Source organism: Equus przewalskii, chromosome 12 (assembly GCF_037783145.1).
Source record: "Equus przewalskii isolate Varuska chromosome 12, EquPr2, whole genome shotgun sequence".
NCBI classification, from domain to species: domain Eukaryota; kingdom Metazoa; phylum Chordata; class Mammalia; order Perissodactyla; family Equidae; genus Equus; species Equus przewalskii.
Window position 1 is genome coordinate 8,987,496 of NC_091842.1, and position 11,019 is coordinate 8,998,514.

At 56.4% G+C, this 11,019-nt stretch overlaps 1 protein-coding gene across 1 annotated transcript; it reads left to right on the forward strand.

The window, feature by feature from the left end:
• The first annotated feature begins 73 nt into the window (after positions 1 to 73).
• Positions 74 to 10,703, forward strand: LOC103545185 (mucin-3A-like). The gene is made up of 11 exons (XM_070566339.1): positions 74 to 3,013; positions 3,112 to 3,300; positions 4,266 to 4,381; positions 4,476 to 4,534; positions 5,130 to 5,278; positions 5,648 to 5,713; positions 6,046 to 6,208; positions 6,356 to 6,532; positions 6,619 to 6,710; positions 6,986 to 7,038; positions 7,204 to 10,703. The coding sequence occupies exons 1-11, from the start codon at positions 238 to 240 to the stop codon at positions 7,243 to 7,245; spliced, it is 3,882 nt and encodes a 1,293-aa protein (XP_070422440.1). The 5' UTR covers positions 74 to 237; the 3' UTR covers positions 7,246 to 10,703.
• Positions 10,704 to 11,019: the final 316 nt, after the last annotated feature.

Genomic DNA, 11,019 nt, shown 5'->3' on the forward strand with positions numbered 1-11,019 from the left:
ACCAGACTGACATCCACAGTCACTGCCCCGTCTTCTATTACTACACGTATCCCAACCACAACACTGACAAGCACCACCCCCACGTCGGTGGGCACCATTGGCCCCTTGACCATCACCAGTGAGTTCACCTCCACATTGACTGCCTCCAGCAAGTCCTCCTCCCCTACCTTCATCTCCTCTTCATCGCCCACCTCCCACAATGCGGAAACAAGCACAACCTCTGCCACAACGCCTAGCATGTCACCTACGCTCACGAGCACGCATCCCCCTCCACCTCCCTCTCTTTCGACCAGTGTTCCAGGTACATCTGCAGGCTCCACTTCCACGTCTGCCAGCAGTCCGGGGATCACGCAGAGTGAGGGTAGCACCTCATCTGCAAGCAGCACACGTACACTGGGCACAAGCACGAGGACCACCCCGGCACCCACCACCACCCACACGGTCACAACCTCGACCACCACGGGAACACCCTCCTCCAGTGCAGCCACCACACACCCAGGCACGTCGACCTACACAACCACTCATGCCACGACCACTGGGAACATCACCCTTATGCCCACCAGTGACCTTGTTACACACACTGCCACCACGGGCACCTCTGCACCTCCCCCTATCACGTCATCCATCACACCCACGAATGTCGTGTCTTCTCCAACATCCACCACCTCTACCCCAGCGACCACCAACGTCGACACATCACCCACGAGTGTGCTTCAGTCATCTCCACCTGCCTCAACCACAGAACCTTTCTCCAATTTCACCACCATCACTGCCCCTCCACCAACCCTGCTTCCCACACTGCCTCCAAGCCACGCCACATCCACCCCGAGATCTCCCACTACCACTGTCACCCAGGCTACACGTGAAAGCACCATTCCCACACACACTTCAACCTCTGCCACCTCGATCACAGTCACTTCCCCCACTCCCTCAGCTCCTCACACGGCGACGACTTCTACCTCAGACATGGTAACGACACCCACCCTCACAACGCTATACACCACTTCGGAGACCTCTTCTTCAAACACCCGATCCACAGGAAGGACAACCACGTCTGCAGTAACTCCTTTGCACCCTACCTCTGGTACCAGACTGACATCCACAGTCACAACCCCGTCTTCTATTAGTACACGTGTCCCAACCACAACACTGACAACTGCCACCCCCACCTCACTGGGCGCCACTAGCTCATGGACAACTGTAAGTGACCTCACCTCTACATTCACTTTCTCCAGTACGTTGGCATCACCCATTTCCACTGTCCCTTCATCCCCCACCTCACGCAATACAGAAAGAACCTTCAGTGTCACCACCACTTCTGCCACAACCCCTAGTATGTCACCTATGGTCATGAGCACGCAGCCCAGTTCATCTCCCTCCCTCACAACAAGTGTTCCAGGTACATCTGCAGGCTCCTCTTCCACATCTACCCTTAGTCCGGGGACGATGCAGATGGAAAATATAACCTCATCGGCCAGCAGCACAATTACACTGAGCACATCTACAGGATCAACCCTGGTACCCACTATGACCCATAACTTCACCTCCTCCACCACCACAGGACCACCTTCCTCCACTCCAACCACGATGCACACAGCCACAATGACCCACAGAACCGCTCATGCCACAAACACTGGGAGAATCACCCTTACGCCCACCAGTTACCTTCTCACACAAGCTCCCACTACAGGCACCATGGCACTTCCCCCTCTTATGCCATCAGTCACTCCCACGAATGTCGTCTCTTCACCAACATCCACCACCTCTACCCCCATGATCATCAACAATCTGACATCACACACAAATGAGCTTATATCATCTCCACCTCCCCCAACCACAGAACCAGACTTCCCTTTGACCGCCAGCACTACCCGTCCATCCATCCTGGTTACCACGCTGCCCACAACCCATGCCACATCCCCCCTGACATCTCCCACTACCACTGTCACCCTGGCCACAGCTGAAAGTAGCACTCCCACTGACACCTCAACCCCTGCCACCTTGGTCACTGGTAATTCTGCCAGTGCCTCAACTACAGACTTAGACACTACTGCTACTGTACGCGTTCTAACAACAGCCACCTCGACAACACCACAGATTCCTTCTAGTGTTTCTCCCACACCATCCTCTTCTAACTTGAATATGCGTACAAATGCCATAAGTACCCCCTTCAGTACCATCATCCTTTCTTCCGCCTCCACAGTAAAAACATCCTCTATTCTGTCTTCCAGCAGAGTAAGTTCAGAGTTCACCCCTAGCTCTCTTCCTCCATCCCCGCCCATCTCCAGTACAGAAAATACAAGGTCTTCTCCCGTCACCACTTTTGCTACTCCCTCTTTGTCTGCTACTACAAGCTTTTCTACACCCCAGACTCCTGTGATCCCTATTCTTACCGAAACAACCATCACTCCTACTATCTTTAGTTCTTCCACCGCCCCATGTCCAGAAAGTATATCAGTTACGACAGTGCCTGCTTCTTCCACTACTCCATGTGTGGAAATGGATCCAACTAGCAAAGTTACCTTTACGCCCAGCATCTCATTATTAGTCATTCCCTCTACCACTGAGAAGATCACCCTTCCTGGACCCACCAGTATGACTACTGTCTTTCCTACACCAATGGATGCTTCTACTTCGATTCTCGAAACTGGTCCCACTAACCTCATAAGTGATGCTCCTAGTTCTATCAGCATTGGGACTGTCCCCATCAACACAGTTTTGACAAGCACACAAAGACCCCCTGGTGGGACTTGGATGAGCACCAACTCTGTAAGTACGCCACGTACGCCTGGCTTCACTAGCCTCCCACTGACCACCGAACCAAGCAGCAGCGTTCCAACTGCCGTGACAACTTCAAACAACTTGACTGGCTCCACCTCACCCACTACCCACACTCCAAGAACACTGGTGACCACCCCTCAAACTCCCAGCACCCTTATGTCACCAAGGACAACTTCTTCCACTACTCAGATGACCACAACTTTGAGCACTGCTCGGATAAACACCACCCCAGGTTGGACCTCCTACCTCCCTGTTCCCTCTCCTACTAAATTCCTGTGTCATCAAGGTCAGGCCCCATCGTGAACTTCCCTTTCTTCTCGTGCTGCCCAGGCACCTGTGAGAATGATGGCACCTGGATTCAGAACCACTGCCTCTGTCCCCCGGGGTTCTCTGGGGACCACTGTGAGCGCCAGGACAGCGTTTGCCAGAACGGGGGTAGATGGGATGGCCTCAAGTGTGTCTGCCCCAGCACCTTCTATGGCATCCGCTGTCAGTTTGCAGTAGAACAGATGGATTTTGGTGAGTTTCTGGGGCCCTGTCCTCTGCACTGTCTCCTGGCTGTCACTGACTCTCCCTGGGCCCAGCCCTGTGGTCCGTGTGGAGGCACCCATGCCATAGTGCCCACATCCTCCATTCCTGTCTTCGCTCTCATGCCCTCTGCTACCCCACACCCCCTCTCCACCATCACCTTCACACGCGGCTGGGGCCACACTCCTGGTCAGGGTTGCTTGGAGCTGTAATTGTTTTTAATTGCTGCTGTCACAAATTACCACAAACTTCACAACTGTAACAACACAAATGTCTCATCTTACAGTTCTCCAGATTAGAATCTGACATGGTCTTGCTGGGCTAAATCAAGGTGTCAGCAGGGCTGTGCTCCTTTCTGGAGTCTCTGGGAAAGAATCCATTTCTGTGCCCTTTCCAGGCTCTGGTGCCTCCCACCTTCCTTGTCTCAAGCTCCCCTCTCTCCTTCTTCAAAGCCAGCAGCATTGCATCTCTGTGCCTTTCTCTTCTAGTCATGTCTTCACCTGACTCATTCTGACTCTTTTTGCCTCTGTCTTCCACTGTTAAGGACCCTCGTGATTACATTGGGTCCACCTGGGTGAACATTCATTTGCCCATAGTCCACATTAATTTTCCCAAATTAACGTCAGCCGATCAGCAATCTTCATTCCACCTGAACCTTGATTCCTCCTGTATCTAGCAGAACATATTCACAGGTTCTGGGGAGAGGGACCTAGGTATCGGTGGGGGCCATTATTCGCCTCCCACTGCGGCAGACAACGAGAGCACCCTGACTTCCATTCTTTCCCTCTTCTCGGGACAAGTCATCCCAGAATTCCTACCTTTCTCCCTCCTGCTCTTCAATCAGTCCTTGGGAACACGGAGAGGGTGCATGGAAGGAGCCTTCAGGTCAGGGTGGTGGGGGTGATGTCAGACAGGAAGAATGGTGAAGTGACCAGAGCAGGGCATGCTGTGTGCAGAAACTGTGGACGCTGAAGTGGGCATGGAGGTGGCTGTCGACCAGGAGTTCTTCCCGGATCTCCATGACAACACTTCCAAGGCCTACAAGGATTTCAGCAACATCTTCCGCAGTCAGGTGAGGGTGGAGTGGAGGGAACTCAAAGGTCCTCCCCTGGTTGCCCTCAGCTCTGGAGGTTCAGACGTGAGCCCAGCAACTTTTGCCTTTTCAGATGCAGAAGATTTACCAAAATGTGCAGGGGTTCAAGGATGTGGAGATCCTGTCTCTGAGGTAGGAGACCCTTCTGAGGCTGTGGAGACAGAGTGAGGTGGAGGAAGGGGGCATAAAGAGAGGCTGGAGAAGCCATCTCTTGCTTTTGGAATCATCAGACTTCATAAAGGGAGGGGTGGAGGCAGTGTGGGGACTTTAGCGATCATTTTCTGGAGCCATTTCTCTGAAGGAGGGCACCACCCCTCCTCTCTAAGCACGTCAGAAGGAGAGAGATTGCATGCAGGGAAGTGGTACCTGAGGGCTGGTGGGAAGTCTGGTGTCTGGACTGTAGCTGGTCTCATTCTGGCTGGCACCTGGTCTGCTTAGTGGGTCAGCATGAGCGAGGCAGAGAACCTAGGAGGGCCTGGTTTGGTAATGGCTTCAGGCAAAGCAAGAGAATGCCAATCATTCCTAGTCCTGCCTTCCCAGGCTGACGATGTCAGGTATGCTGGCAGCCCCTTCTGAAAATAATGTACCTGGAATCCCAAGTCATTGCCTTTGCCCCCTTCCCCTCTACACCTAAGCACCTATGATTGGCCCTGGATGTGCCCTTCTAGAACCTCTGTGCCCCAGGCCTGGGAGGCCTGTAAGGCCCCTAACCACTTGACCCCTTCAGGAATGGCAGCATCGTGGTGGACTATGTGGTCCTGCTGGAGTTGCCCTTCCGCTCCCAGCTGGAGACAAACTATGAGACGGTGAAGATGGTCCTGAAAGGCAAGCTTCAGAATGTCAGCCAGGACGTGGACAGCTGCCAGAAAAACCAGAGTGAGCCGAGGCTAGGGGCCTTGGGCTGGAAGGAGGGGTGTGATCCACAGCCAACATCCCAGCCTACTCCAGCACAGACAGGAGCCTTCTGGGCTCAGGTGGCAGCCCTGTGGTACCTCTGGCAGGTTGGGAGAAGAGGCACAGGTTCACAGCCAACTGGGTCAAGGATGGGGCTAAGGAGGGGTTTGCCAGAATTTGGGTGCTGGGGAAGAGCCCCCCTGACAGTTCTGCTCAAGGTCTCCAGGATGGCTGAGGACCCCTGATTATTTGGGGAAGATGAGCCCTTTCTACCCTCCCCCATGCCTGCCTTGCTTCCCTGGCCCGGACCCCTTGACCCACCACAATTCCACTTGTGCCTCTGTGCCCCAGACCTGTGTTTTAAGCCTGACTCCATCATGGTGAAAAACGACACCAGCACGGAGCTGACCCCAAAAGGTGAGTGGGGGACTAAGGACTGAGTGGCCCCAGGGGGCCATGACCCCTCTCCCCAGGGACATCTGCCCACTGAAATTCTCTGGGGAGAATGGGAGACCTTTTGGGGAGGCAAGTCATGTCTTGCTGGCCCTGTTAACAGCTTCCACCTGAGCACTGGCATGCAGGGTGAGGAGAGGGTGAGAGTCCTGGGGGTCTTCCTTGGCCACTTCGGATCCCTCGGTCTACCCCACAACACCCCACCCTCGGAAATGGAATCCTCCCCATCCATTTTCAGAGTCCCCATAACCAGGCTCCTGAGTAGTCTCTGTGCAACCCCCCTCCTCTCTCCAAAGCCATCTGCTATCGCGCTGCTCCAAAGGGCTATGAGGATTACTACTTCCCCTTGGTGGAGGAGAAGCGGCTCCGCTGTGTCAGCAAGTGCACATCAGACGTGGAAGGCGCCATCGACTGTAACCAGGGCTGGTGCTTTGTGCAGAAGAGCGGTCCCGAGTGCAGGTGAGGCCCCGCCCACACGTGGGAGCCCCGCCCACTCGCCCCATGGGGAGCCCCGCCCCGCTGCCAGCCCTGGCTGAGTCCAGTTGAGCGAGTTGACAGGGCTGGGAGGGGAGGTGGCAGGGTCCTGACCTGTGACCCCCTCCCCAGCTGCTTCTCCACGGACACGCACTGGTTCTTGGGCCCACGCTGCGAGGTGGCCATCCAGTGGAGGGCGCTGATCGGGGGCCTGGCCGGGGCCGGGGCGCTGCTGCTGCTGCTGCTCCTGGTGGCGGGGACCCACATCTTCAGGAGGTCGCGGAGGAGGGGTGGCCCAGGCGGAGCCCGGTGAGCACCCTGGGGCGGGGGCTGAGGGCGGCAAAGGGGTCACAGACGCGAAGGCCCTGCCCTGACGCCACGGTGGCCCCACCCAGGTCCTGGGACTACGACAAGAGATGGTTCGAGGTATGGGATGAGGACACCGCGGGGACTTTTTCCAACTTGGGCTTCCAGGATGATCGACCTTGTGAGTCCTGCCTCCTGGGCAAGAGTGGCAGGGGTTTCCCTGGGCATCACCCTAGCCTGGGCAGTACCAGGTGACCTTCCTTGGCCAGGACAGACACATACCTCATGCCAGGGTGCTGGCGTCGCCTCTTCCCCGTGACCCTCCTGGGGAAGTCCAGGTCCTGCACAGGCTGTCCTGGCAGGGCACATGGGGGCACAGAAGCCCCCTGAAGCCGTGCCTGCCTCATGTTTCTTCCCTCTCCCTCTTCTCTCCCCTCCTCTTTTCTCACTCTCTAGTCAAGGATGAAAACTTCCAGGTGGCCTTGGAGAAGGTGGACACCAATGTGAGGGTGAGAGGGCAAAGGGGGGATGGTAAGTTCTCCCAGGTCCAGCTCCAGTTGCCCCACCCACCCACCAGGGCAGGCGGCTGGGCTGGGACCAGGAGGCAGTGAACTCCCAGCCAGCCTGAGGGGGGTGGCTCCTGTTCTGACTCCCTCTCATGTGCTCTGTGGCAGGTGCACACCCAGAGACCTGAGGTGGACTTGTCCTCGATGTGAGCCCTGCCCTACCCTGTCCACCTGCCCTGGACAGCGGGAAGGAAGCATCTGCTCTGCATCCATTTCAAGAGATGGCCAAGGACTCGTGCAGCTCAGCCTCCTGGAATCCTTGGGCAAAATCAGACTGTCCCCAGACCGGCACGCTCTCAACTTTGGTGAAACCCACCTGCAGACCCAGGTCAAATCCAGGATCTTCCACTGTGGGACCTTGGGCAGCTCAGTAGCTTTTCTGAACTTGTAAAATGTGTATAGCATACTTGTCCTGATACCTTGAACAGTCATTGTGCAAACCAGATGTGGTCGCTTCGACCTCTGTCCCAATGCACCTTCCTGTGTCAGCCCTCATCTTATGTGGCCTCTCTCAGATCCCCAGTCCCCACATCCTTTGCCCATCTCAGGCCTCAGTCTCTTGTTCCCTGTGCGCATCCCTACTACCTGCCCCCCAACACCTGTCGCCAGCCATCAGCCCATCCCTGCCTCCTACCCTCTGCTAAGGTAACTCCCTGGGGGACCCTTCCCGCATTCCTTATATCTTCTCCCCGTCTAAACCCCCTTCTTAAATCACTCCCCTATCCAGCTCCCAGGCCTACATCTCTCCCTGTTTCTGTTTTCTCCCCTTTCCCATCCTTGTCTCCCTCCACCCTAAATCCTTAACCCCCATCCCAGTGTCCCAGTCCTAAGTCCTGCTCCCTCTTCCTGACCCCTGTCCCTAGCTGGGTACAGATGCCTTCTGCCACATTGGACCCCTAGCTGGTACTTCCCAGTCCCTAGTTCCCCCTTCTGAGGCTCCATCCCTTCCTCTCCCCCAAGGGCCCTGGATCCCCGTGGATGGAGGTGGGATGTGGGGTGTGGGTTTCTCCAGGTCCTCAAGGATGTGGGAAGTTGGACCCTGAGGTGAGGAAGCTCCCTTAGCCCCCTCTTCCTCTTTTCCTATCTCCCTCTCCCTTACTGCCTCACCCCCACTTCTCACCCCCTTCCCAGCGCCTCCTCTCCCTTCCTCTCCCGGGTCTCACCCCATCCCTGCAGTAACCTCTCAGCCCAGAAGCCCTCAGCCTCCTTCACAGGAAGGTCTCATTTGGGGACAGGAAGTCTGCGAGTCTCCAATTCTCCCATGTGAACACAATATAGCATTTATTGTAAACGATGCTGCTCTGTGTCTTTCTCCTTCTCACTTGCTGGTGTCTCTGCTCAGTTGAGAACAGGGACATCCAGAGCAGCTGTTGCGGGGGGTCCGGGAGCACCAGTTTCTCGCAGCGAGGAAGGAAGGGGTCTATGGGCAGGTCTCAGGGATCATTGCTGTCTTCGTAGGGAGCATAGAGATTGGGGGGCCCAGATTCTTAGGGAGTAGGTGCGAGCAGGAGGGGCTCTTGATCAGCAGAAGGGGAAGCCCTCTTGGGTTTGTCATCCGCGCCCTTCCCCCTTGATGTCAGGAGCTCAGGGCTGGGTCAGGGAGGTGGGTGGCCCAGGCTGGGTCAGCTGCCATTGTTGTTGATGGCTATGCTGGGTCTCTCCAAAGGCCTTGACCTCCCCAGGCCCCGGGGTCAGACACACACTTGCAGCAGGGCCTGCATGCCCAGGCTTCGGGCTCTCCTGGTCCCACTGTTGTGGGCAGCCAGGGCTGCCGGCCTCGAGCTGAAGGAGGTTGGGGCCGATGGAGTGAGGTTCTTTGGGTGGGAATTTGGGAAAGGCCCCTGGGACCTTTGTCCAGGACAGGAAAGGAACTGGCAGTGGCCGGGGAGGAGACCAGGATCATAAAGCCTCAGGTGTGAGCCCCACCCAGGAGAAGGGCTGGTGGTCCGAGGCCCAGGGCAAGGCACTAGAAATTTGGCATGTGGCAGCTTGAGACAGATGTTGGAGAAGGAAGTCTGGAAGAAAGAGGCTCCTCTGGGGGGTATGGGTGGGGGCGGAGGGTCCTTCCCTCAGCCTGGCCTGTTGCTGGCTGCTCCTTCCAGGGCTCTTTCACCCCTCCCTCCATCATCACCCTCTCCCTGGTACTTCTTGGCCCTGGCTTCTTGGAAGCCAGCCTTCACACACTTACAACTCCAGCCGCCTGTCCCTCCCTCTTGCCGTGACCCGTCCATGGCTCAGGCTTCTGCTGGGGAGACCCTCGCTGAAGGGTGGTCAGCTCTCCTGAAGTTAGAGGGGAGTGGGGTTGACAGGCTGCCCTTTGACCAATTCCCGTTGGTCATCATGCACCACCCACCAAGCCCCATTGCTGTACCCCCACCCTGGGCCAGGTGCTGTCCTTCCCCAAGGGAAAGGTCTCCAGCGTCCTTTTTATAGCTGATTCCTCCCTGGGAGGTGCTCATTTCTTGATCCCTCCTGATGAGGAAGACCCTGCAGCCAGGCCTGCACTCTCTGGGAGAAGCTGGTGATCCAGATCCTGCCACTGGCTCTCTGGCTCTGGGTGACTGCTACAGTGACAACGCCGACGACAGGTGAGTGAGACCTGGCCCTGCCGTCCCTGTGTGTGCTGGCCTCAGGCAGGGCTTCAGGTGGCTGGCCTCTGTCCTTATCTCCCTCCCTTTGCAGAGAATGGGGCTTCCAAATGGTTGGACACCCAGGCTGTGACCTCTTCCTGCTTTTGGGGTGCTATAGGGATGACGCTGGACCTGCAGGTGCAGAGGAAGGGGCATGGCTTGTGGCTGTGCACTTGGTGGCCTATACTTAGCCCCAGGCCCCAGGTGAAGAGGCAGCACTCAGTTGAACGGCCTGCAGGTGTGTGGGGAGGAGTGGTAAGTGGGCAGGGGCATGGAGCTGGTGGTCTGTGGCGTGCTGCATGGCGGGCTATGAGGCAACCTGTCAGGGAACGTAGGCCGTTAGAGGCCCCTCAGCCCGCCATGCCCCGTCATGCCTCCTTCCCCCATCCAGGCATTTTGGGGGTGCAGCAGTGCAGGCTGGAGTCACTGAAGGAAGAAGATCAGGGCCGGGGGTGTGACGTGTGTGGCTTTAGGGACATTATGAAAGTATATTAATTACAGATATATTAGCTTTAGGGTGATATACAGACTAGGAAACTATGGGCAAGGGTCAACCTTTCAAAGGGTTTTCCCTGTCCCTGGTCCCGGGCAGACTCCTGGCCTCTCTCTGGCCAGGTTATCTGAGGAGAGGGTTGGTGGTGGTCATGATGATGGTGAAGGACCCAACAGTCAGCAAGGCTTTGTGTGCCCACCATGCACTACTGACAGCTACCGACATAGCAAAGACCCCTTTTCCTAAAGAGCTTATAACTGCCTAGAAACATCATGTTGACACAGGTGAACCCATTAGCATGCAGGAATCCAAAAGCAACTCTATGATAAGTGCAGAGAGCTGTCAGGAGGTGGCGAGGCCAGGGCCCTTCCAGGGGACTCCAGAAGGTCTCATGACATCCAGAGGCCCCTGGCCCCACTTGCAGGAGGCTCTGCTATGTACAAAGGCATTTCACAACAGGCAGCCCATAGGACCCTCCCAAGGAAGATTGTGTAAGGAAGTGAAAGCAGACAGGAAATTGAAGCTCAAGAGGGTGAGTGACCTATGTGGGGCCACACAGCAAGCAATAAACATGAGCTCACCCATTTGGCACTGGGTGTGTGCTGCTCAGTCCCCGCAAGGAAGGAACTCAGCCCTCTGTGACACCACTACCCCATGCAGCTATTCTGGGTACCCAGGGAGGCGTTCGGATGTGGGGTCAGAGACCACCAGGGCATTTGTGGTTTTCCTTCTTACGAATCTGCAGCCTCCTCTGGGTGGGTATTCCAGTTCACTGGGAGGACTGAGGGGGTTTTGGACAAC